This window comes from Aphelocoma coerulescens, chromosome 23 (genome assembly GCF_041296385.1).
Source record: "Aphelocoma coerulescens isolate FSJ_1873_10779 chromosome 23, UR_Acoe_1.0, whole genome shotgun sequence".
In the NCBI taxonomy this organism is placed as follows: Eukaryota; Metazoa; Chordata; class Aves; order Passeriformes; family Corvidae; genus Aphelocoma; species Aphelocoma coerulescens.
In genome coordinates this window covers 6,452,446-6,478,152 of record NC_091036.1, presented here as the reverse complement: position 1 = coordinate 6,478,152, position 25,707 = coordinate 6,452,446, and the positions used below count along the sequence as shown (strand labels likewise).

Genomic DNA, 25,707 nt, shown 5'->3' with positions numbered 1-25,707 from the left:
ACAAACCACTTAGATGAGATGGAAATCTGATTATCTCCACTGGGGCTTTTTTTTTTTGCTCCGTGATGTGGCTGGTTACAGCCATGTTAGGATCTGGAAGCAGGAGGAATGGAAGGGCCAGGCTGGCAGGCAGAGGGGCAGCATTAGCAAGTCCTGCAGAGCGTCAGCGCAGGCCTTGTTTAAAGCAATTTCACTCTCCAGGAGGGGCCAAGTGATTCACTGGTGAGTCAATCCAGTGCGGGAAGGGAGCTGAGCACTGCACCCTTTTCAAGTTACTCACAGCAGTCTGGGCTCAGCGGGGTTTGGAGGACTTGGAAGAGGAGCCACGAGGTCTCTGAACGCTCACGGCACGCCAGAGCGCTCGCAAGGCAAGCACGACCTTCCACAGCACTCTGGGCGAGACACTCCCCTCCATCCCGAGCCCACCGTGAAGACACCAACCCCTCTCACCTGCACCTGCTGCTTCTGAGCATTCAGCATGTTGGGGTCGATGGAGAGGGGGCCCAGCACGCTCATCATCAGCTCCTTCTCCATGAGCCAGGGCCGCAGCTGGGCCTCGGCCGCCTGGAACGTGGCCAGCTGGGTGGCCGACTCCTCCAGCTTCTGCTGCCGCGCCGCCGTGGCCTGGCTGGCCCTCTCCCACCTGCAATCTGAAGCACCACCTCTGTTGGCTGGGATCAAGCCCCTGGCCTGCCCACCCCTCCATCACCAAGGTTGTTTTCCCCTCCCCACTGTTCTCCCAAGGGGAAATCTCCTCTGTTTTCCAATCAAACTAGCGTGGCTCTATCCACTCTCCATCTCCTAAGCCATTACCCAAATCGAGTGGCTACGTGGTCTGGAAGCTCCTAGGAAATAAAGCCTTGCAAGCAGGATTTCTGTGCTCTAGTCACTACTGCTGTGAGCTGCTCTGACCTTGGGTGAGCCATCTCACATCCCTGGCCCGATAAATGAGGATACTCTCATGTGTTCCTGTCCTCACACAGCACACTCAGATCTCCTGGACGGACAACTCCGTCAACAGGCTCCTGCTGTTTCAAAGAAGAGAATCTCTGGGCTTCTTTTTGAACACACAGCCTTGTTTAGTCAACACTTAATTACCTAGGATAGCCTCACTAATGATTAGAATTTTATATCAAGCAGTGAAGCTTTTAATCAAAATAATCAACCCGTGCCTCTAACACATTTTCCCCCCCGCCCCCTTTTTATTTTTTTAAGGAGCAATTTAAGGAGGCAAGTCTTCAAAATCCACATCCATCACAGAGATTTCATTAATCACGACAGGGCTCATCTCAGGAACACCTTCCACACCAGACAGCTCGGAGATAGGTTTGCTATTTACTGAATTTTAATTAGAAGTGACTCTGCTCTAGCGTGACTTTGGGATCGCCCCACACTCCTGAACCACGTCTAACGTGATGTTTGCAGACAGAAGCCTCATTAAGTGCTTCAGGCACTTACTCAGGTCTTCCTGCATCTTCTTCCAGTTCGCTGCTTCTGGAGAATCTGGATATTTCTCCAGCAAGCCAGAAAGTGCTTCCTTTACCTTCTGGATCTTCCCAGAATTCTGTTCCAATTCAGCCAGAAATGCCTGGAAAAGAATGATTTGAACTTCCTCAGATATGGGGTGAAAGAATCACCGAGTAGGAATGGAAAAAAGCAGCTACAAGCTGGAGCTGGACAATTCCTCTTCTTTGCTCTTTAATGAAATCAATTTGTTAGCAATAGTGTGAGCTAACCTGGCTGCAAGGGCAGGGAAAGGCTGGGAATTGCTTTCCAGGAGAAGCTGGAGTGGCCCAGCAGCAAGGGCTCCAAATAGTCTCCTTTTCCCTCAGCCTGACAGCAACAGGTCTAAAAGCAAAAGGGAACTTGGGGCTGCTGCTCCATGGATCTGCCTGGAATTCCTGATCTGGGAATGCCCTTCTTTAACTCAGGGTAAACCCTTGTGACTAATCCCGTGCAGTAAAGCCCATCTCCGGGATCCTTTGGGAGATGCATGGCAGAGGGGTGGAACTGGATGATCTCCAAGGGTCACTTTGTGATCCTGTGATCCCAGAAAGTCGCAAAGAGAAATCACCTTGTTGTGCTCAGCCTGGGCTCTCATCGTCTCCGTCTTGGTGGGCGAGGAGGAGGCGTCCAGCTCCGACAGCGTCCGTTCCTTGGACTCCAGCCACTTGAGCATGGAGCTGGCCTCCTCCTGCACCTCCTGCATCCTGTCCAGCATGGCCGAGAGCTGCTGCTGGCGCTCCCGCAGCGCCGCGCCCAGCGCCTGGTACCGCCGGCTCACGTCCGACACGTCGCACTGGATCTCCGTCAGATCTGCGCCCAAAATCCAGCCCGGGGTCAGCACCACTGCCCACGTTCTCCACCCCAGATTAGCAGGTTCTAACCTAGCCCCAGGCAGCCACAGACAGCCGAGATGAGGAGCAAGAGGCCACGCTCCGTCCGTCTGTCTGTGGAGTGACATTGCATCATCCTCACCTCTCCTGCCACGGGGGATTTTCCACTTGTCCCCCCTATGCCCTTTGACAGTTTACAAACTCTGTTTGTGAGCCTGGTGCAAGCTGAGCCCCCCTTTGATAAAGCCACTGCTAATACAAGGTTAAATAATTTGGCACCGAGGTATAAAGCCATTTTTATGCACCTATTATCTCGCTGAACCGGCGAACTAACAGCAGATAAGGGGCAATAATTAAAATTGCTCTTCAAACTGGAGGGCTGGATGCCGTTATAATCCCACAGAAGCAATAAATTTAATTGCAGGCCTTAAAATGATCTCCCATTTATCAGCTCCTAACACCACCTGACGAGGTGTCAGGGTGCTGTCGCTCCCCAAGGCTGCCCCTCTCTGTCCTTCAGCCTGACCTCCACCCTCCATCTCCGCAGCTGAGAATTCCCAACCCATTGCCAAGCTCACTTCCCTTCTACCGGGGTGCTGACGGTGTCACATCGAGGTTTGTATTCCCAGGGAATGGAAATGCACGGACAAAAAAGGGACGTGGCTCGGCGGCGCTGACAGCGAGCTCACCTTTGCACGTGTGGTATCCGTTCACGCTGCCTCCTGAGCCTCCTGGAGCAGGCAGAGTGGCACCTGGGCAGAGGGGACGGGGACAAGAGGGACAAGAGGGACAAGAGGGATGAGACAGAAGTGTTAGGGATGCAGACAGCAAGCGAGGAATGGCTGCTGCATGACAGGGACCACTGAGCACCGACGCGGCGTCTCCACCGCCGGCCTGCCCAGCACTGGCATTAATTCAGTTTGGAGTCCCTTTATCTCTCCTCCTGCTGCTCCCCTCACTTTCCTGCTGAAGCTGAAGCTTCTGGAGCTGGGCAGCTCCCCCAGCATCCCAACATCACCCAGACACCGGGGTGGATGCGGCTCCTGCTTGGGCTGCAATACTGGGGACCGCAGGCCACTTCTGCTGCTACCCTGAGCATGATTTTGTGAATTATACCCAATAAAAGTGCTGAATGCCTTCTCCGAAGGGATTAACTCCCCCACATCCCCCTTTGTTCATGGGATGAAACCATTCAACCAGCCCTGTGGACATGCTCTCTTTGCCCAGAGATGCAGGATGCACCAGTGGCCCTTCCCTGGGCACCAGATGTCACAACCAAAGGGAGATCCATGATTTTCAGGCAAGTCTCTCTTTTCTAACCACGTATTCTACAGCTTTCATGGACATAAGGGGCTGCACCTGTGGTCACCCACAAGCCTCTTCTCACTTCTCCTGATGGTTTCCCAAAGAACTGCTCATGAACTTAATCCTGACAAACACATCCTGACCATAAATTCCCATAAATTCCCATCAGCGATGAGAGTCCAGGGACTTTTTCTCACAGGCTGGAAGACATCTTTGAGCTGGTTTCCAAATGAACCAGACATAATCTCATTGCTTCACGGACTTGAAGCCAAAAAAGAGACCAGTAAATCACATCTGACTCTCACAGCCCCAAATGTCATCCAGATACGAAGCCCAAAGGCTGGGGCTTGATGAAAACACTCCAGCCCTCAGGAGGCTGAAGAACATCACCAGGAAAGAGCAGGAGCCACCTCCACGAGCTCCCAAGCTCCATCAGAGCAGTGATCTGTGTCCCCACAGCAAACGCAGGGCAATTCAGAGCTCGTTAGGCTACAACTAATTAAGCCAAGTTAGGCTGATGCATTAATGCAATGAGCGCCAGCAACTCAACCACTGGGCTGAGCCCTACGGTACTCAGATCACCACAGCCCCTCTGAATTCGGTTAAAAGGTGAAAATAACCCCATTTCTTGCTCGAGGCAGGCTCAGAGAAGATGCAGTGGTGGCAGCAGAGGTGTCCTCAGGAGAGCTGGCCACAACTCACCTGCCTTGGGCGGGGTGTTGGGGGCCGTAATCTCCACGATCAGGTTCTCCAGGAGGGTCCCTCTGCGGCCAATCTCCTCCACCTGGGCGCCCTTCCCCTTCCATTCCTCCAGGAGATCCTGCTCAAGAGCAAAGGTTGGGATTGGGGGGTCACCCTTGCCCTGCCACAGCCCTTCCTTCCTCGCCTGTCCCCCCTGCGACGACACGGTGACACCGGGACACGGCGCCCAGGGAGCCAGCTCACAGCTGCAGCAGGCAGGTGGGTGTGAAACGTCTATTTTTTGCCAGGGGGGAATCAAACAGTGAAAGGCTCTTCCCAACTAATGGGTCTGTTGAAGGAAACCTTCTCCCTCCCACCATTCCGGGGACATCCCTCCTCCCCCTCCTGGTGGAGCCCAGCCCGGCTGAGCCCAATCCCGCGGCATTCCGGGTGCTGAGGGGTGCGAGGGCTGCGGGTGACTCAGCAGAGCTGCTCTGCCTCTGAGTCAACCCCTCGGCACATCCCGATTTGTCACATCCCTGCGCTGGAGAGGAGCGGGGGCTCGGGTGACAGGAGGCCACCTTCCACATCCACCAGGGGAAACACTCGGCAAAAACGAGTGTGCTCGGGTCTCCCACTCCCAAATCCTGCCCTGAGCAGGCAGAGGGAGTGACAGGAAACCAGGCAGTGCCCAAGGAAACCCTCAGGCTGCTCCTTTCTCTGCAAGCCACTGGATGCGCGCTGAGGATTCCTGAGACCGTAAACCACCTCCCAGGCCTCTGCTTCTTGGGATTTGTTTCACATTCCAGCATTTCCACACTTTCCCAGCCTGATTCCAGCTCCCTTGGCCCACCTGGATCTGCTGCCTGCGCTGCTGCAGCTCTTGGGTGCCCAGGGAGGTCTCGGCAGGCGGAATTTTGCCTTCGCTCTCCCTCAGCCACTTCCTCACGGCGCCAACCAGATTCCGAAACTCATCCAGTTGCTCCTGGCAGGACGACGCATCCTTTTCTCTGGGAGTGAAAAGGTTTCGGAGAGTCAGAGCTTGTGCTCTGCCTTGTAATTACCCCCTCTTGAATGCAGCATGCTTGTGTCTCTAGGAGCCATCATCATTATTATTATTATTATTATTATTATTATTATTATTATTATTATTGTATGTTGCCTGGGTACAGCGCAGGCAGCGCCAGCCAAAACGGGGGGCACCCACTGCCAGCCCCTCACTGCTGCTGACCCCCTCAAATCCTGGCTGGTGGCACTTTCGGGCACCCCAGTGGTGGCCAACAGCCACGGGACCACCACTGCCAACCTGCCCGGGCTCTTTGTCCTGGGAAAAGCGCCGCTTTTGGGAAGACAGGGCTCATTCATGCCATGTCCCCCTGGGCAGCTGCATCCCGGGGAGCCCAGGCTGTGCTGCCCCTCCCTCCCTGGCCACAGCTCCATCCATTGAGCCCATCCTGGAGAAACAAGGCAGCCCCTGGATGGGAGTCCAGATGCAGCTGCGAGCAGCCTGCAGGGCTCTGAATTACGGGGGATTATTGGGAGTTTCATCTGCTTTTCCCCACCATCCTCCCTGCACTCCACAGGGATTTTGGGGACACAGCCGGAGAGGTGTGACTCCTGGGGATGCTGCTGCTCTGACCCTGCTCAAGCTCCCTTTTTACCCCCGTTTCAGGGGACTCCAGGAACGGGCCTGCTCTGCTGTCAGCCTCACTCCTGATCCTCCCCAGCACCCAGCAGGATGCTCTGGGGTGGAGCAGCCCACACGCCGGGAGCTGGGAAACGCAGAGCGCCGGCTCCTGCAGCACCAGGAATTTTTCACAACGCCCCCAGCCAAGGCTTTTTTTAAAGCGTCAGCTGGAGCAGAGCTGCCTCAGGATCCTGGCGTGGGAGGAGGGCGGCAGGAAGAGCTGGCTCGTGCCCCCCTCCTCGGAAAGGAGATCTCCACAGGGTCCTGTCCAGACCATGAAGCCACAGCAGCCAAGCTCCCCTCCCTGGGGCTCACCTGTCTTTTGCCACCTTTTGCAGCTGCAGGAAATCTTTCTTCAGGCTCTGCAGCTTCTCCTGCTGCTGGAAGGCACTGGGGGCGAAGCCACAGGAGCTCAGCTCCTCAGCCAGGTGCTCCAGGGTGGCCAGGTCCTCCTGGTGCTGCCTCATCTCCGAATTCAGCTCCTGCCAACAGCAATGGGTGATACTGACCACGTTCCCCAGCAGCAGAGGGGATGAACTGGACAGTGCCACGTCCTGGTGAGCTGGGGAGACCCTCTGTGGGCAGTGCCACACGTGGCACCAGCGCCAAATGCTGGGCACAGCTCACTCCCAGCTGCTCCTCCAGCTCAGCAAATACTTCGAGCAGCTGCAGGGGCAAATCCCACTTTCCCCAGTGCTGGTCACTGGGATGGGATGGGAGGGAATGGGATGGGACTGGGGGGGCCTAGATCAAGCCAAATCAAGCCCTCCCACAGCACAGGCGTCTGGTTTGGTGTCACCTTGGAGCATTTCTGAGGCTGTGGATGAACCACCCCCTGCAGCTGAACGCTTGTGGGAAGCCAGAGGGAGGAATCCTGCACAGCCACCATGGCCCACAGCACCCCTGAAAGTGTCCAAGGCAACCCTGAGCCAGATGGTCTTGTGAAGGTGTCCCAGGGAAAATGTCCCTGCCCCTGAGAGGGGGCTTGGAATGAGATGATCTTTAAGGTCTCTTCCATGATTTTCTGGCTCTAAGGCCTCCAAGGTCTCTGTCACATCCTGCACTGCCCCCACTGCCAGTACAGGGGTATTTTGCTGTTTAAAGACCCCATGGAGTCTTGAATTGGTAAAATCCTGCTCCTTTTGGATTGGGTCCTAAAAGCCTGGCCACAGATCCCATCTGAAAACCAGCCTGGCTCCTGGGAAATGCCATCCCCTTCTCCCACAGCTGGGAACAGCCTGATCCAGCTGGATCCTGCCTCAGGAACCCGGTGCAGGCAGAACCTTCTCCCCCAGAGCCTCACCTGGATGTGCTGGGAGAAGTGGGCGATGTCCCGGTCCGGCTGATTCCCGGACGCCAACATCCGCGTCCTGCTCTCCGTGAACTGCTGCAGCTTCTCCGAGAGCTGCTCGTACTGCTCCACCTTGGGGAGGAGGCCCTTGAGGGCGTCCTCCCGCTCCTGCTGCTGCTGGCACAGCCTCCCAAAGTGCTCTGTCACCTGGGCCAGCTTGTCCTGCAGGGCAGAGGCCGCGGGGCTGTCGGCGGCCTCTGTGAACCGTGTCACCATCTCCCGGGTGGCTTCCAGGCAGCTCTTCTGCCGGGCAATGTCCTGCTTCAGCTTCTGTGGGGAGCACATGAGGAGAGGGAGGGGCTTTTTAAGGCAGGTTCTTGAGCAAAACTAAGAGGGCTGCCCCTGGGAGCAGCAGTAGGTGCGTTGAGACAAGCAGAGCTGGGAAAAAATCATTTTATATGCTGGTTTTCCTTTCCTTTCTGACCTTCCCAACACGCTCTGCTTTTCCCTTGTTAGCAAAGAAAAAAGGAGATTTTCAACAAGTCTGTGACCTGGCACAGGTTGCCCAGAGATGCTGGAGCTTCCCCATCCTTGGATATGCCCAAGGATTGTACAAGGCTCTGAGCAACCTGGGACAGTGGAAGGTGTCCCTGCCCATGGCAAGGGTTGGGACTGGCTGATCCTTAAGGCCCCTTCCCACCCAAACCATTCTGCAACTCTATGAAAAGAAAAGGTTCTGCTCATATTCCTTTTTAGGGGATTTTTTTGGTGCTTTCAGAGCTCAGCAGTGAAACCCCACCAACCCCTGCACGGTGCAGGTGCTGCTCTGGGTGAGGGAGCCGGGCCCGGCCTTACCACGCTTGTGGCGAGCGAGTCCTGGATGGAGGCAGAGGAGAGCACGGCTGGCTGGTCCCTCTCCAGGTTCTTCTCAATCTCAGCCACCGACTGGAGGAGGCTCTCCAGGCTCTCCTGGACGCTCTGGGACTGGGCGATGGATTTCTGCAGCAGGTCCGAGCGCTCGGACATCTGCTGGGAGAGGCTCTGGAAGCGGCTCACGATGGCATCTGCAGGGTTCAGCGCAGAGGAGACTCAGTGGCACAGAGCTCCAAGTGCTCAGAGAGCAGTGAGGGTCGCCTTTGGCTCCCCCAAAACTCTCAGAGATGACAAATCCCTGTCCCCAAACTCAGCAGCGAGACGGGACACAACGCAAGCGGCCACATCCCTCCCCACATGCAAACACATGCCCCGAGGACACACTGCCATGTGTTTACCCCCAAATTCCCCCAAAAGTGACTTATCTTTGCCTCCTCCTTGGCTTGTTTTCCCTCCCCCCAACCCTCCCTGCCAGCACTGGCAGCTGCTTTGCTCTGTACCTGTTGTTTCCTGAATGTGGCCGTGGTCCGGGGCTGGCTCCCCTTGGATGTCCAGCAGGGACCGAGCTGCCTTCTGGAGCTTCTCCACTGGCACCTGGTGCTCAGCCAGGTCTCCCTGCAGTTGCTGTTTTCACACAAGAGGAGCCAAAATCAGGGATGGGCCCCAGGCAGGATTCCCACACTCGGGGAGCTCATGGCTCCATTTACACCCTCTGAGGGATCCTCTGCACTTCATCACTAAATCATCAGGAAACGATGGAAAAATCTACCCCCACTTTGCAGGCAGAGCTGGATCAGAACTGGTTTGGGCTGTCCCAGTGTTCAGTCACCCTCATGGGGGAAGAGTGTCCCCCTCTGTGTCCCTCTGGGGTGTCCGTGACTGCAGCTCCTTACTCCGAGCACCTCTCCCAGAAGTTTGACCCCACCTGACTTGCAGCTGCCTCCGCAGGTGCATCTTTGCCCTCAACCAGCAAAAATAAACCCCAATGGCTCAAGTCTCCTCCCTGCTGTTAACTGCTCAGAGCAGCCAAATTCCCATCCAGGCTCCAGTGCTTCCCAGGAGATCCCCCAAGGTCCCTGTACCTTGGTGCTGGCGAGCTGCTTCTGCAGCACGGCCAGATCGGATGAAACCGTCTCGGAGAGCAGCTTCCCCAGGGCAGCTTCACTCTCCTGCAGCCACGTCCTGAGAGACTCTGCCACCTCCTGGAACTGCTGGTAGTGATCCAGCAGGGTGTTCAGGTGGGAGCCCAGCTTGGAGCACTGCAAAGGAGCAAGGAGACGTGACAGGGATGCACACAAGCACTGAGCAACCCGTGAGAAAGGCACAGGAATCAGTTTTTAAAAAATCCATCTTGCCACAGGCTAAATAAACTACCAGCAGACCAACAGCAAGACAAAGGTGTTGCCCAAGCCTTGAAGAAGACAATCCTTGCCCTACAATCTATAAATGTCCTGGAAGTCCAGGCAGGCAGCAGGGAGAAATATCCCTGTGCCATCCCTGCAGCACAGGAGGAAAAGAGCACCCAGGGTCCAGCTCCCAGCCCTTCCCATACCCTGGAGTGCAGCGTGGTGTATCTCTGCGTGGCGTCCTCCAGCTTGCTCTTGACCACACTCCTGGACATCAACAGCTGGGATTCAGCGTCCGCAGCATCCCCCTCCAGAAACTTCTGCCCCGACATGGTGACGAAGCGCAGGTCGCCCTTGTGGGAGATCACATCCTCCGAGAAGCTCCCCTGGCGCAGGAGCAGCTGCCGGAGGGAGGCAGGGTCGCCGTCCCCCTCGTACATCCCCTGCAGGTCCTGCTCCGCCTGCTCCAGCCAGGCCTCGAACTCGCCGTGATCCCGCAGGAACTTCTGGAGCTCCTCCCGCAGGAGCTGCACCCGCTTCAGCCGCGTCTCCGACCGCGACAGCGACGCCGAGTACTGGTCCCTGAGCTCGGCCAGCTGCGCCTGCAGCCGCTCCCGCTCCTCCCCGGCCAGGCTGTGGCCGTGCTTGTCCAGGAAAGCCTGTGCTGACTGCGTGGCCAGGATGACGTCCTGCTGCTGCGACAGCAGCTCCTGGTGCTGCGCCTGAAAGATGCAGGGAGCAAAGGTGAGGCTCGGGACTGAGGGTCTGTGCCCACCACGCGCACGACCGAGACTTCATCCCCCAAAACTTGAGGCTGTCCCATTCCTGGAAGTGTTCAAGGCCAGGCTGGAGCAAGCTGGGATAGTGGAAGGTGTCCCCGCCCATGGCAGGGGGTGGAAGGAGATGATCTTTGAGGTCCTTTCCAACCCAAACCTTTGCACGATGCCGTGACAAAGCAACAGCAAGGTGGGGAAAACTGGGAACATCCCAGGCTGGGCTGCAGGAGCTCTGCCCACCAAAGAGTGACCCCTTCTCTGGCCACCACGGGCACCTTCTGGACCCTGATTATACCTTGCCATGGCACACGCCCACCACACATTCTGCATGTCCTGCAGGAAGCCAGGCAGGGACTTCCCGAGCCTCCCATATGGAGTGTGTTTAATCCCATTAATCACATGTTCCAGAGGCCAGACCCAGCTAACACCAGGGTCAGTGTGTGGGGCAGAAGGCTTTGGCTGGGACAAGGTGTCAGTGCTGACCTTCAGCCTCTCGTACTGCTCGTCCAGGCTCTCAGCAGCACTGTCTGCTCCCACAGCGTGGCCGTCAGGGACGTCCCCAGGACTTTTTCCTGCCTGTGTCCCTGTCCCTGCATTGACAGGGTGTGGCCTGTACTCCGGGAGTTCTCCCTTCTGCTCCAGCGACGCCACCCAATTCAAAAGGGAATCGATCTTATTGCTGTTCTCCTCCAGCTCTTTGGCAGCTTTCACCTGAAAGCACAAAGGCTCCAGATAAGAACGAGCCAGTTTTTGCACGTTCAGCAAACTGCTGCATGGGGCGAGGGGGAGGGAGACAAAAATCAGCAGAAGAAAAAAAAAAAAAACAAAACCCGAGGAGTTTCCCAGCCTCAGCAAATGCCTGAGACACTCCCAGACCCTTTGTGGCTCTCTGGAAGGTGCAAAGAAGCTGTGAGAAAACTCAGCCTCACTGCTACATAGAATTTCTCATCCTGACACAACCCAGGGTCCCCACCCCAAAAGAGCCGCTGGTGTGAGCCTCACCTTCAGCCAGGGATGTGACTGACAACCCTCATCCGTTAAGGGTCACCCCAAAGGCAGACAAAGGCACCTTTTCCTCCCCAATTCCCTCCACAACCAGCTCATCCCTGGCTGCAACTCCCAAAGCATTTCATGACAGAAATACCTGGGGGACACCTTGCCCGGGGAACAGCCAGGAAGGAGCCACCAATTGCTCTGTGCCACATCACCCAGGCGACACCAGGACCCCAAATGACTCTGACTGGACCTCACTGCCCCCCTCAAGCAGAGCCTGGTGGCTACAGCTCCTAGCACGTTACCTTCTCAGTCTCCTGCTGCACTGCAGCACTCACAGCGCTCTCCAGCTCCTTCTGGGCCACCTCCGTCCTCTCCTGCAGGGCCCGGTACTGCTCCTTGGCACGCTGCAGGTCCTGCTGCAGAGCTGCCAGCTCCCCGGGCTCCAGCTTGGCCTTGTTCTCCTCCAAAAACTGCTCTGTGCTCTTCAGGACGCCGGCAAAGGAGGCGGCCCTGCTGTGCATGTTCCTCTGCAGCTCCTGGGTGGACGATGCTGTGAGGCTCTGGGCACTCCCGAGCTGACCCTCCCCACCTCTGGCCCCCCAGTTTTGAAACATCCCTGACCTTAACATCGCTCTGCCTCTGCTGCAAGGCAGGCAGGTCCCCTTCTGCTCTCTGCTGCTCTGCCAGCGTGTCCTCTGCCTGGCCCAGCCAGCGGCTCAGCTCGGCCAGGCTCTGCGCCCGGGCTGCCTGTTGCTCCTGCAGCGTCTGGAAAGGGGACAGGGGGACAGTCAGAACCAGCCCTGCAGCTCTGCCCACGCTGCTGAAAGGCAAAGTGAGGTTACAGCTGCAGCAGCTCCTGAAGGGGAGGATGCAGCACAGAAAACTTTGTGGCTCTCCAGGCGCTCCCTGTCCGGCTGCAGGTGCCGCGTCCCTGCACCTTTGTCACCATTCGAGGTTTCTCTCCGAGGAGCCCGCTGAGCTCCAAGGTGGAGCTGCACTGCTCTCCCAGGAAAACTCAGCCACGAGTTTCTGTGCCTTTCCCATTCCACCTTACAAACACTAAAACAGCAGCAGAAACTCCCCGAATGAGAGGCAGCAACGGCCTGAGTCAGGCAGCGCCACTGTGGAGCCCCAGACAACCCCAAATAAGGGGTTTTTAAAAAGATTTGGGGTTGGAAAGGGAGCCCTGGAGAGGGAAAGTGTTTCTGTAGCTGATCCAGCTCCCCTTTTTGCTGCCAGAGCACAACACAGAAGCGCCAGTTTGAGCAATTGAGCATGATGTGACCTGAGAGTCCCTGTGACACCCCTGTCCCCCTTTGCCAGGGGGGATAAAAGGTTTCTGAGTTTCTCCCTGGGCATTTCAGCAAAGTGATGTTCAAACTTGTGCAAAACACTGTGCCTGCGTCTCCCAGTCATAAGATAAAACAACAGAAGCAAATTGAAAGAGCCTTCTTAAGAGCTCTTCAGCTGCAAAGCGAGTTCTTCCTGGGTTAGGATGGGCGCACACTCAATCTGAAAAGGCAAAGCAAACTGGTTAATACACACACACACACTCCAGAGAGGACAGGCAAGAGTTACAGAGAGCAATTGTTAATAAAAAATCCACATTAATCCTGTCTTGGAGGAGAGGATCCATGCAGTGGTGGGTGCTGCAGCAGTGCAGCAGAGACCTGAGGATTTGTTTTTGTCCCTGGGGCAGCAGTGCCTGACGTGTGCAGTGGAAATAGGACATTAAAACTGGGGGGGTGTCTGTGCTGGCCCCTCTGCACGGGGATTTCTGGGGGGATTACAGGGGTTTATTCCACCCAGCCCCAAACAATCCCATTTCTAGCAGAGGGCTTCTGCCCAGACCTCAGCAGGGCTCCGCATTTTGGGAGCAAAGCGACTTCCTGCCTGGTGGGAAGGAGAAAGACTTTTAGAGGAAGCTCATGATGTGCCGTGAGAACTTCTGAACTGGGAGTGGCATGCAGGGGAGATCCCAAATCCGAGGTGCCTCAGCTCCTGTTCCTGTGGCTGGGAAGCGCTTCAGCGAGCAAAGGGCAGCCGGGGAGGAGATGGCTCACGACCTTCACCTGGTCCGTCTGCTCCGCTTGCTGGAGACAGACCTGCAGCACCTCCAGCCGCGCTGTCACACGCTCTGACAGGTCCCTGAAGGCTTTCTGCAGCTCATTGAGCAGCCTCAGCAGCTGCCTGCTCTGCTGGGGGGTTAAATCCTGGGCGTGCTCCGAGATGAGGAACTGGATGTCGAAGGCAGTGGCGTCCAGCTCGGCCTTGGTGTTGGCGAGGGGCTCCTTCAGCTCCTGAATGGGAGGAGAAAAGGTAAAACTGGTGAAATGGCCCTGCAGCCAGGCCTGTGCTGCAGGTGCCACAGGAAATATACCCCAGAAACACCAAACTTTCCCAAAATAACACTCAGCATGGAGGTGAGAGCCATTTCCCAACTTTCCTCCGCAGCAGGTGCTGGAGGCACCTCACCAAGAGGTTTCTTGGATGTGTGCAGGGCTGCCCTTGGGTCTGAAGATGACCCAGGCCTGGAGTTGCCACCAGGCCACAGCGACTCCATGTGCCACCACCAGCTCTCAAAGCCTTCAATCCCCTGATTTCCACGCCAAGGTGCCACCGCTAAACTTGGAAATAATCTTTAAAGCTGTTGCTAGAAGATGGATAAACGGGGAGGGGAGACTGGGCTGCTCCTACAGGTGATGGACACCAGGGCAGGTGTGATGGAGCAGCTTCCCAGAGGATGCAGCTCCCTCCTCAGCAGCCTGACAGGAATCCCCCCTGGTCACTCAGCCACCACTGGAGCCCTGCACTGGAGCGTGTTCACACAGCCAAAGCAGGCTGTGCATCACAGAGACTTGGGAGCACACCCACAGCAGGGGCTCCTACTGCAGCACAGGCTAAGGGCAAACCTGCTGGAGTGAAAGCTCCTCTGGACTCAGGCCCAGAGGGAAGCCAAAGCACAGGGGTTGAATTAAAACTTTTGGCTAAGCTGTGATGCAAGAAGCCACAGCAAAGTGAAATAGAAATACAGATTTTTTAAACTTTTAGTAGAAATAGATGCTAAGTGCCTTAAACATTAAAAAGCAGAGACCTTAGACACAGTTCTTGCTGCAGCAGTGTTACCTTTTCACAGAATTCTTTACTTTAGACAAAATATAGATAGAATTATCCTGTTCACATTTATTAGATGGAGTGTTTACATAAACAATAAGAGCTGATAGAAACTGTACACGCAAATCTGTGTAATACCTGTGTAACACTGGTGTGAGGCTTATGACTGTTAGAATTAGACCAGGATAGGTTAAGGAAAGGAAAACTAGAATTGTGTGTTAATCTTATTGGGCAGTTAGCAAATATAATCCACACTTCTGTAAGAAAAAGCATATGGAGCATGTAGAGCATATAGAAGAAGCTGGTTTTGCCTGTTGTTGCTGTTGCTGCTTGCCTTTATCATGTAACCCCCTTCAAACTCTGCCTTCAAGGAAGCTGTGAGACTGTGAAATAAAGAACTCAGCAGAACAGCAGCCTCCTCTGCTCTCCTACCCTGCTCCAAGAAGGAAGGGTACCCCATCAAAAGCTCAACAAAACCCTTGGTAGGCTCCGGGAGAGGAGCAGGATTAAAAGCTTCTCCTCTACGCACAGGGCAGCAAGTCCATCAGCCTGCAGGATTAGGGGCATTGCCATGGTTACCTTGTAGTGCTGCAGGCAGCGACTCAAGCTGTTGGCATCGGTGGCCTGCTGGAAATCGCTGTCATCCAGCGACTCCGTGGTGCCAGAGACCCAGCTCAGCAGCTCCTGGAGCTTGCCCTGAAGAGTCTCGTGGTGGGCCAGGATTTCAGCCTTAAAACCAGAAATTCATCATTTAAAAGGAGGAGTTTTGGGAAGCTCGAGGGGCAGCAGGGGACAGTTGCCAGCTCTACCTTTTTGGCCTCTGCCGCCCCACGAAGGTTCTGCAGCCGGGACTGCAGGATTTCCTCTGCAGAGCTCAGAGACTTCTGGAGGTTCTTGGCATCCTTCTCCAAAGCCTTCAGTAACTGCTCAGGGACTTCTTCAGGGGGGTTGGCCACAATCCTCTGCACAGCATCCAGCTCCTGATTCACTGGGAAGCTCAGCTCCTGCAGCTCAGCGCCCAGGGCCTGAGGCGAGACGGCATCGTTACGTCTACGGCAGGGTGACTTCACCTCCCTGCTGCCAAAACCCAGCAGGGGTTTTGGAGAGGCAGCTCCAAACATTGAGTCTAGAAAAATTCATCACCACCCTCCAGCCCTGCTCGCCTGCCTTTCTCCAGGCTGTAAAATTCATGTCAGCCAAGCTCAGGCTGTTGTCTGGGCAGGGAGGAGAAGGTGGATGGATCAGCAGGAGGGATGAGGTTTGATATAAAAGCCTGATAAAAGCTGAGATGAATCTCCCAGAGCAGGGAGGGGTGCAAGGGCTGTGCAGGAAGCTGGGGAGAGGGGGGGAAAGCTCTGTCTGACACCAGCCAAGCCTCACTCACCTCTGCTTGCTGCCTCAGGTCGTGCAGGGCTGCCAAATTCTGCTCCGCCGGCTGCACCCGTTTGATTCTCATCTCGATATCTCGGAGCATGGAGAGATAAGATATCAGCCTCTGGTCGTGCTCCAGACACATCTTCTTGCTGAACTTGATCTGCAGAATCAGACAGGAAATCAAAGCCTCAGACTTAGGCAGACAAAGAGACAAAGTGTTATATGAAGTTCTTTTTTTTTTTTTCCCCCAAAGGAGAAATCTGTTAATGACATTCCTGCTCACGGACTTGCCACTCGCCGGCCTTATCTACAAGATTTACTCCAGGACAAATAAAACACAGGGCTCTCTTTCCAATGTAAGCTTGTAAACGGCAAGAGATCTCTTGGTGTTGCAGCAAAAGTGCCAAAAAAAAAAAAGAGTTCTACTTGTTAGTCACTGAGCACTAATGCTCCAGCTAAAGGAGCCACAACTGAGCGTTTCCAGCTGGACATCACCGGCTCCTTTGCCAAATCCACTGCAACATCCACTCCTCACGCTCCAGCTGCCCTCCGTGCCAAGGACCTCGGACAGCTTTAGCATCAAATGTCCACAAATAGGTCATAAAAATTGCCAAAATAGCAAAAATATTCGCTTACCTGGGCGGGTCTCATGGACTCCCTTGAGGTTTCCAGCAGCTCCCCCTCCATGATCACAGGTAGCAGCAAACCCCGATCGCCCGGACCTGGCTGCTTGGTCCTCTCCTGGGGGGTTTCTCCTGGGGATTTTGGGGGAGCAGGGACACCTCCTCGGTCTGCTCTGAGCTCAGCTGTTTGCTCGTGCTGTTCCTCCTCTCCAAGCTCCAGGACTGCAGAGGTTTCCTGCACTTCTGCAGGCTCCTCGCTGATCATTAAGTCTTGGGGCAGTTCCCGTGCCACGGTGGCTGTGCTGGACACATCCCGGGTGCTTCCCACTCTGGTGTCTTCCTGAGCCATCCTCTCCTCCAGACCCAGTGCCACCAAGGAATCCTGACCATTCTTGATCCCACCTTTCCTCACCTCTCGAGCTTCCCCCCCTTGCTCGGGGTGCACAGGGAACGCTGGATCCTCTCTGGGGGTTTCCGTATCTTTCTCAAGGATTGTTTTCTTTCCTTTTCCATCCCTGTGCTTGGCTGTGTCTCGAGCCAACCCAGCAGCAGCCTCGATGCTGGATTCCTGTTTTGGCTCTGGCACCCTTGAGACAGAGCGCTCCTCCTCGCCCTTCTTCCTTGGAATTTCGTGGGAAACCAGAGAAGGAAGGGGCTGCGTTTCTGCAGAAGGTTTCTCTGGCTGAGCGCTGTCCCCTGGAATGCTGCTCTGCTTTGCTTTCTTTTTCTTGCTTTTCTGTTTTTGGGTAGGTTTTAGCTCAGTTTCCCTCGTTGTTTCCTGCTCAACAGGACCTTCTGTGTGAGAGGTTTGTCTTGCTGTGTGCTCGACAGCTTTTTTCCCTGCAAGCTCATCTCCCGCAGGCTCCACAGGAACCCCAGTGGGTTCTCCAGACTCTGCAGGACCCATCCCTCCCCTCCCTGGACCTGCACTGGCAGATTCCCTCGGGGCTGCTGGTGTCACCTGAACCACGCTGGTCACTCTCTCTCCTTGCCCAGAAGCCACCACTGCACCTTCTCCACCTGCCACAACTCCCTCTGCACTTACAAACCCCCTCCTCCTCCTCTCCTCATCATCTTCCTCCCTGTGAAGCACTTCCATGCCCAAGAACAGCTGCTCTTTCTCCAAGCCCGATCCCTCCACTTTCTCTGTCCCTCCATCCACTTCTTCTCTCGATTCCTTCCCCCTGGCTGCTCTCACTTGGGAGCTGCCTTCTGGGGTCCCTTTTTCCACAGCCCCTGCCACCACTGTCTCTTCAGGGAGAGATGCTGTCCCCAACACTGAGGGGTGCTCTGGAGCCACCTCAACTTTTGTCTGGGGATGATGATGACGTTCATCGTGGGGGCAGACACCACCCTCTGAAGCTTCCTGAGGTTTTAACTTCCCTTCTCTCTGTGTTTTGGGGGATTTCTCAGTGGCAGCAGCTGCACCCTGAGCTGTGTCATCGCTCACAGCTTCAGGCTGAGCTTTGGGCTCAGCACCATCAGCAGATCTGGTAGGGGGGATGACACCTTCCTCTTTTGGAGATAATTTTTCTATTTTTTCCTGTGGAAGTTGGGGTTTTTCTACCTTGCTGACCTCAGAACCAACTTTCCCTTCGGATATTTGCACATCCCGAAGACCGGCAGCTAGTTTTCGGCTGATCAGTCCTTTTCCAACAGCTTCATTCACAGTCAACCTTTTCCCACTGGGGGCATCAACAATTCCCCCAGCCCTGAGCTGCTTGGTGGCGATGACCTTGGCCATGGCCTCGTCCAGCATCCCTCGTTCCACAGCCGCCCTCAGGGACAGCCTCTTGCTGAAGGTGCCCTCCACCACCCCTCCGCTGTCTGCCTGCGCCTGCAGCAGCCTCAGGGTGGGCAGGGGGTCCACCTTCCCCAGCCTCAGTGCCTCAGCACACGTCAGCTTGGTCCCTGTCACCTCATCCTTGATGGCCTGGAAGGGATGGACCTCCAGGTACCTCTGGCCGGATTCGATATCGATTTTACACTTCTTCAGGAACTCCGAGTAGGGAACGATCATGCAGGTCTCGGGGTCTACAATTCCTTCCCTCATTTCCGAAGATGACAGAGCTTTCTCCAGCACCTGCTGGGGCACCAAGCCCTGCTGCACTGCTTGACACAGCGCCAGTCTCTGGCCAGAAGCTGGATCAAGAATGCTTCCGCTCTCGGCCTGGATTTCCTGCACTTTCCTCTGGAATTCTGGGCTAACGAGCCCCAGTGACACTGCCTGGGGCAAGGGCAGCTTCTCCTTCGTGGCTGGATGGACAAAGTCCTGCAGGACCACACCTTCAGCTTTCCTGAGCTCCTTGCATAGATCTGGATCGATCAAACCATGTTTCATCGCGTCATCCACCGAAAGCCTCATCCCAGACACGTGATGGATGATTCCTCCATCAGCAACCTGCTTGGTCAAGAGCTGAAAAGCTTTTTCCTTCTCCAGGAGCCCCTTTTCAACAGACTCTGCCACAGTCAAAGGCTGTTTGGTTTCAGGATCCACAATTCCACTGGTCTCAGCCTGTAAATTAATGAGCTTCTGCCTGGTCACCTCATCAGTGCCTTTCCCCTTGGAAGCCTTCTCCAGCTTGACCAGCTCTGTCTGACTCGTTGGCTCTATGAGGCCCAGCTTTGAAGCCAAAGTCACCGACACTTTTTTGCCACGTTTCAAGTCAACAATCCCCCCAGTAACCACCTGCCCTTCCAAGATCCTCATCGCTGTCTCCTTGTCCAGAAGGCCAACGGCAGCAGCGTCCTTGACGGAGTAGACAAAGTTATTGCCTGGGTCAAGGACACCGCTTATGGCTTTGTCGGACGCGAGGACCTTCTGGAGCAGCTTCTCATCCATCAGACCTTCTTCAATGACGTCCTCGGTGGTCAAGGGTTCACGCACCTGAGAGTCAAAGAAGCCACTGAACATCTTCATCCTCTCCATGAGTTTCACGGCCGTGTGGCCGGACACCACTCCAGAGGCCACCGCCTCGTCCAGCAGCAGCGTCTTGCCCGTCTGCTCGTGGATGATGCCCCCGCTTTGGAGCTGTGTCAGGAGCTTTCCCAAAGCGTCCTCTGCTTGCTGCTCCCCAGGGGCTGGCAGGGATGGCTCACCGACGCCCTCATCATCACCTAACACTTCTTCCCACTCTCCTTCTTCCACTTCCAACACACTTTCCATGTCCTCGCTTTGCCTGTCTGCCGGCGCTGCCTCTCCAGTTGCAGGGAGCACAACCTCCTCTCCTCCCAGCACACCATTTTCAACTCTTCCCTCCTTCAGCAAACAAACCTCTCTAACATCTTCTGCCTCTCTCTCAGGTTCCCTCACACCCTGAGACCTCTCTGCCACGATTGGCAGCCTGTCCCTACTTTCTGGCACACCCATCGTTACGCAGATTTCACTTTTCACGACCACTGCCCCACTTTCCAATGCCCTCTTCTGATCTTCGGGACCTTCCACTCCATCTTCTGCAGGAGGCTTGGACTCTCCTTCTGCCTCAATCATCATTTCCTCTGTTTCTCTGACTAATCCACTGTCAAGGTCACTGGGAGGTTCTGGCATCAATAATTTTACCTGATGTTTGTCCTTGCTTGTGGAAGGGACCTGTTCCCTTCCAAATTCAGCACCAGTTTCACTCCTGATGGCCGCCTGCTCTCTGGAAATCTGCTCCTGCTCTTCCACACGCAGGAAATCCTCTGCATCCTCCAAGAGGAGACTTCCAGGTCCTATCACCACCTCCCCATTCTCCAAGGCAGTTCTGGGTGGTTGGATCTTCTCACTTTCACCTTTTGGAGGAGCAAACTGAAGCTCAAGCTGCTGCAAAGCCAAACCATTGCAAGGTTCACTTTTGAGAGCTGCATCTGCCTCTTTCTCCTCAAAGCCTTCCAACGCCTGTGCACAGGATCCGTTTTCTTGGCTTTGGATGAGAGCTTTAGTGAGATTGTTCAATTCTGAGTCCACCAAGAGCACCTTCTGGCCATCGTGGATGTTGATGTAGCTGTGGGTCATCAAGTGGAACATCAGCCTTTCGCCGTCACTCCTTAGCAGAGGCTCCTCGTGGCCTGTGGGACTCCTTCCAGGGGAGCTCTGGCCGTGCCTGCTCCTGCTTGGAGAGCCAGCGAGCTGCAGGCTGGCCATGACATCAGGCATGGCTGTTGATTTCAGCTTCATCACCACCTCTCTCTGCAGGACACCCTGCTCCACCGCCTTCTGCCAGGACATCACCTCCGTGGTTTCCGGTACAAAAACAGCCCTAAGGAGCCGCCTCTTGCTGAGAACCTCGTGAATCAGCTCTGTGGAGAGCATTCCTTGCTCCAAAGCATCTGCAACCGGGATGATCTCCCCCGTCTCTGGCCACAGGAGCCCCACGAAGGACCGCAGGGATTCCAGGACCAGCAGTGCAATCCTTGGAGCTACCAACCCCTTCCTTAGGGCTTCATCCATGGTCAGCCTCTGTCCCGTGGCGGTGTCGATGATCCCACCCGTCTGCAGCTGCCGGATCAGAAGCGTGCAGGCCACATCCCGGTCAATCAAATTATGCCTGACCGCCTCGTCCACGGTCAGCCTGTGTCCTGTCCTGGGGTCAACGATGCCACCGGCGAAGAGGTGGGCTTCCAGCAACCTGATGGTCACCTGCCTGTCTATCAGCCCCTCCTGGACTGCACGGAAGATGCTGACCTCCCTGCCTGACCTCACGCTCACCATCCCACCCGCCAGCTGCTTGACTGGGAGCAGCCTCAGCCCGGTCTCTTGGTGGACAATGCACCGCTCCAGGAGCTCGGGCAGAGTGATTTTCTCTGCAGTGTTGGGGTCAATCAAATCCTTGCCACCTTCCAGGTGAGCCAGAAGCCTGGAGTGAAGCTCGGGGGGAAGGAGCCTTTCTTGCACCGCTGTCTCCATGCTGATTCTGCCCCGCTGGAATTTGAAGCCCCCAGTGACGAGCTCAGCCTCAAGAATCTTTAGCCCAGTGCTCTCACTGATCCTCCCCTCTTCTATGGCAGTGACGACGGGGAGGAGCTGCCTCCCTTCACATCTGACTTCTTCCACCTGCTGGAGAGCATCCTTCAACTCCTGCAGCACCTGGAATACCCTGAGATCGATGATGTTTCTTGCCAGAGCTTTCTCCAAGGAGAGTTTCTCACTGGTATCTGGGACAACTAAGTCAGAGGTGATCACCTGGGCCTCCAAGAGGATCAGGCCCGTGTCCTGATCTATAAGACCTCTCTGCATGGCACCAAAGACAGGGAATATTTCTACCGTGCCAAGATCGATCACTCCTGCCACGGCTTCGCTGCCCTGGAACAGAAAGAGAAGGAGAAGAATTAAAATCAAAACCCAGCATTTCCAGCACTCATTGCGTGAGTTTCAGGGAGGCCTCCGTTAAAAAAAAAAAAACAACAAAAAACCAAACATAAAATCCCCAAACAGGCTAGAAAGTCCCAAAGTGTTTGAAATCCAGTTCATCACCAGGGCAGCACCAAGATGCTTCCAATATCCACCATCAGTAACACAGCAAAGCAGCAAGCACCAAAACTCAGCATCGTTCCTAATGCTCCACGAAGAAAGAGGGCAGGAGACCAACAAGCACAACAGAGCCCTTCAACAACTCCAGCTTTAAAAAGCAAAGACAACACCAATCCCACCGTGCACTCACGGCGGAGAAAACCCCCCCCAAACCGCCCGCTGTGGGGTAAGGAGGAACCTCTCCCAGCGCTGATTCCTGCCATGCTGGAGAGACCCCGCACTTCCCAAGCAAATCCCAAGTGCCAGGAGAGCTGGGGAGCAGCACAGGAGCCATGGAGCAGCTCCCAGCCATGCATCAGGGCAGGAGCAGCACAGCTCCCCAGGCAGGACCACGGCCCCCACTCTGCCCACTCCAGCACCTCCAAGCTGCTCCTCAGACAGGGCCAGGGGAGAAATGGAACAAGTTGGAGGTTCCAGCATGGGAATGGGGACAGACTGGGATCACACCGACTACTGAGGTGCTTTTTGGAGGGGCTTTTCTTGCTGCTATCCCCACAGGGAGGGGAATAATTTAGGTGGTAAAGAGTATCTGTGTTCAAAGGCTCTTCGGACATTTGGCTTTCTCCCAGTGACACTGGTTGGGTCTAAGGCTGGCCCAAGCTCTCCAAGATTTTTGTGGGGATAGCGAGAAGGAAATCAGGATTCTGGAATGAATTCCTTCTGCATCCCAACACCCTGCCTGTGGGGACAGGAGGAACCTTCTGGGACAACCTAAGCTCTCCACCACCATCGCCAGGCCCTGACGTGCATACTCAGAGATGAACAAGCCGTGGAAAGACAGCGAAGAGGGGAAAAGGGGGGAAACAAAAGAGAAAGATAAAAAAGGACATGGATGGGAGGGAGGGAGGGGAGTAAAAGGCTTTTACTTACCGACTTGCAGGGTGTGCCTTGAGCAGTTAAAGACAGAGCCTTATGGAGCAGTTCAGCCGTATCACACACAGTGTAAAGCTTGGGGTTAGCGTCCAGCATGCGACTGTTTTGTTTTGCAAAAGGAACCCCCACACACAGGTCCGTCCTCTTTCCCTTTTGTGTGTTTTGTTTGTTTAAATCCCAGGGGGGTTAGTTAAACTTGTAAGCAAGGATGTCAGTTAATCTTAAAAACAGTTGACATGAAACACAAACCATACAGGGACACATCATGCTCAATTTAGCGCGCTCTGCTTTGCATTTTTTTGGTCTTTTGTAACTTCTTTCTGACAGTTGGATGTTTCCAGCAAGCAAATGTTAAAGAGTTCTTCATGCTCCCTCTACAGTGAAGCAACGGCTCCGCACCGGAGCCGCAGGGATGGTTTTGCAGACGGGGATTTAAGGTGAAGCCCCACTGCCATCTCTTGTTTTGCTGCCTGGGCTTCATCGAGAGCGTGAGTGAAAACTGTTCCAGCCCCAAAGCAGCCTCGTGCTGTACCAAAACAGCTTGACAAGCCCTGGAGAAGGCTTTTGCTCTAACATCATTTTCCTGACCAAAAGGGAGGAAAAGGGAAAGGAAAAAAGCATCCATTCCACAGGGAGGCTGCACCAAATCTGTGGCGGCTCAACAAGATGACTCGCTCACCTTTCTGCTGCCAGCACAAGGGCTAAAGGGCTTTCAATAAAATAGATCATTCCCTGCTCTGGAACACCTGGAATGTGCTGTAAAGTCCAGTTGGGAGCAAAACACTACGTATTTAGGTGAAAGCTGCACAGGCAGATCTCAAAAAAAGCCGCCCTGCCGCCCTCTCCCCACGAGCGGCTTGAACAGGGCTTCACTCACGGACCCGAGAGCCAAAACCTGCGTCTCACAGCCAGATGTGAGCGGGCTGCTGCTTCAGGGTACAGGGAGCCAGCAAGCAAACACACAAAAATATCCATTGACACATGAATATACACTTAGAGAACACGCACACGTAAATCTGTGAACGACAGCTCCTAACAGAGGCAATAAGGGATGCGCTTCCAGCCCTCCCTACCCGGCGGAACGAGGATGGATACGAACAGGGAATAGGTCCTGAAGGTCTCCCAGGTCAGCTGAGGGGCTGGACAATGCAGTTGCCTTCCACAGGGAAGAGCTGCTTGGTTCAGCCACCGCTGAGAAAAACCCTTGGTCAGGCCCCGAGATCCACGAGGCCACGTGAGTCCCACCTCCCTGCATCCCTGCAAGCCTGTGGGACTGAGCCCTCTGAGGTTACAGCCCTGAGAGGACACTCCTCAGAGGACACAGATTTCCTTAAGGGGACCATTTCCAGGGCAGGATTCCCTGCTCACCAAGCATGAACGAGCCAACCCTTGCGCAGAGGGCAGAGATGGAAACCAAAGGACAACTGTCCCATCGAGCCAGAAGGCAGCAGGAGAACAGCTCCTGCTTGGCCTCCAGGAACCACCAGATGCTTTGGGTGACCATGGATGGAGGAGAAGGGAGGGCAACCACGTGCAGGTAAGAGGCTGTGAGCGGCCGGTGGCCACGAGACACACAACAAAATGAAACCTTCTCCACGCCCTGAGGAGTGAAACGCGTTTGTGCAGCCACGGGGCTGAGCAGGAGCAGTACCTTGTGCTCTGTCTCCTGAGCCAGCTGGCTCTGGAGCTGCTGGAGCTGCTCCGTGGAGTTGCTGCAGAGAGCCTGGTAGGTTTCCTTCAGAGCACCAATCTGAGCAGAAATCTGGTCCTTTTCCGGCTGGGAAAGCCTGCAAGGGGAAGGGGAAATCTCTCAGGATACTGCCCAAACCAGCCCCACAGAGCTGCCATGTTCTTCTAGTGAAGGAACAGGCCAAATCCACCAGGAGTCCCTTCCTCTGCCTGCCCTACTCCTTGCCCAGCTCAGCTAAAACCTGCCAGGATAACTGAGCAAAGGCTGAGCTGCACTGCAACAACCAAATCCCCAAATATACGGGGCTGCATCTCAATTAAAGAGGATTAATATCATCCCACAGCATAAATGGGTTGAGCATTTCACATTTCTCATTGCAGACAATGAAGAAGACAAGTGTCACGTGGAGCTCATCATTGTTTTTAACTGGAGTCAGGCACTGGATTCCACGGATCCACCAGCTCTAAGGAATCTCATCTCCAGCCCCTGTGCTCTCCCTGGGTCACACTCACTTGTGGCTGTGCTTTGCCAGGAAGATTTGGGAAGTTTTGATGGCCTCAGAGACCTGCTCCTTCTTCGCAGTCAGCTCCTCATTCAGGGCCTGCCAAAAAGAAGGAAAGAAAGAAAGAAAGAAAGAAAGAAATCAGCTTAATTCAGCTGTGAAAAAAGAGCAGAAGTTAAACCTCAGTGTCTGGTGCCACTCCTGCTTTACCTGCTGCTCTGAGATAGATTTCTCGATGTCTCCCAGCTCTCTGCTCCCAGCAGCAGCTGTCCTGCCCTGCACACTCTGCTTCAAGCCCAGGGCCCAGCCCAGGAGCTCCTTCACCTTGTCCACGTGCTCCTGCTTTTCCTCCTCCACCACTTTCTGCAAACAGGGGAGGAAGGAGGAAGACAACCACGTCAAAGGGGATCTCCAGAGGTGGGGCAGCGCCCAGGACGTGCCCTCAGCACGGAGCAGCATCCTTAGGGACGGAGGGAATGTGGGAAGAGCGTGTCCCACGCCCTCACCTCCTCCTCCTCCAGGCGCCGCAGCGCGTCGCTGATGTACTTCACGTGCTGGGTGGTCAGCGTCACCAGGGCTGTGTAACGAGTCCTCAAATCCATGAACTGCCAAGGGAGAGAGGGGAAAGCAGAGGGAAAAGGGGGTGCATCAGTCCCTGCTGGCGGATCCGGAGCGCCGTCCTTCACAGAACATGACACGGACGCAGCACCTCTCGCTTGGGAACCCCCCAG

General features: G+C 55.1%; 1 protein-coding gene across 1 annotated transcript in view; it reads right to left on the bottom strand.

The window, feature by feature from the left end:
- MACF1 (microtubule actin crosslinking factor 1) overlaps positions 1-25,707 on the bottom strand; it is a 111,123-nt gene that overhangs the window by 54,399 nt on the left and 31,017 nt on the right. The window contains exons 33-56 of the mRNA XM_069035770.1: positions 25,483-25,581; positions 25,187-25,339; positions 24,987-25,075; positions 24,436-24,571; positions 16,416-21,683; positions 15,790-15,939; positions 15,215-15,430; positions 14,985-15,134; positions 13,358-13,591; positions 11,913-12,056; positions 11,594-11,827; positions 10,779-11,006; positions 9,726-10,241; positions 9,256-9,432; positions 8,674-8,797; positions 8,156-8,364; positions 7,313-7,630; positions 6,325-6,491; positions 5,176-5,332; positions 4,344-4,461; positions 3,026-3,088; positions 2,075-2,316; positions 1,459-1,588; positions 451-650 (exon numbers count right to left, since the gene is read on the bottom strand). Of these exons, the coding sequence (XP_068891871.1) occupies positions 451-650; positions 1,459-1,588; positions 2,075-2,316; positions 3,026-3,088; positions 4,344-4,461; positions 5,176-5,332; positions 6,325-6,491; positions 7,313-7,630; positions 8,156-8,364; positions 8,674-8,797; positions 9,256-9,432; positions 9,726-10,241; positions 10,779-11,006; positions 11,594-11,827; positions 11,913-12,056; positions 13,358-13,591; positions 14,985-15,134; positions 15,215-15,430; positions 15,790-15,939; positions 16,416-21,683; positions 24,436-24,571; positions 24,987-25,075; positions 25,187-25,339; positions 25,483-25,581 (9,522 nt within the window). The remainder of the gene's footprint in view (positions 1-450; positions 651-1,458; positions 1,589-2,074; positions 2,317-3,025; positions 3,089-4,343; positions 4,462-5,175; positions 5,333-6,324; positions 6,492-7,312; positions 7,631-8,155; positions 8,365-8,673; positions 8,798-9,255; positions 9,433-9,725; positions 10,242-10,778; positions 11,007-11,593; positions 11,828-11,912; positions 12,057-13,357; positions 13,592-14,984; positions 15,135-15,214; positions 15,431-15,789; positions 15,940-16,415; positions 21,684-24,435; positions 24,572-24,986; positions 25,076-25,186; positions 25,340-25,482; positions 25,582-25,707) is intronic.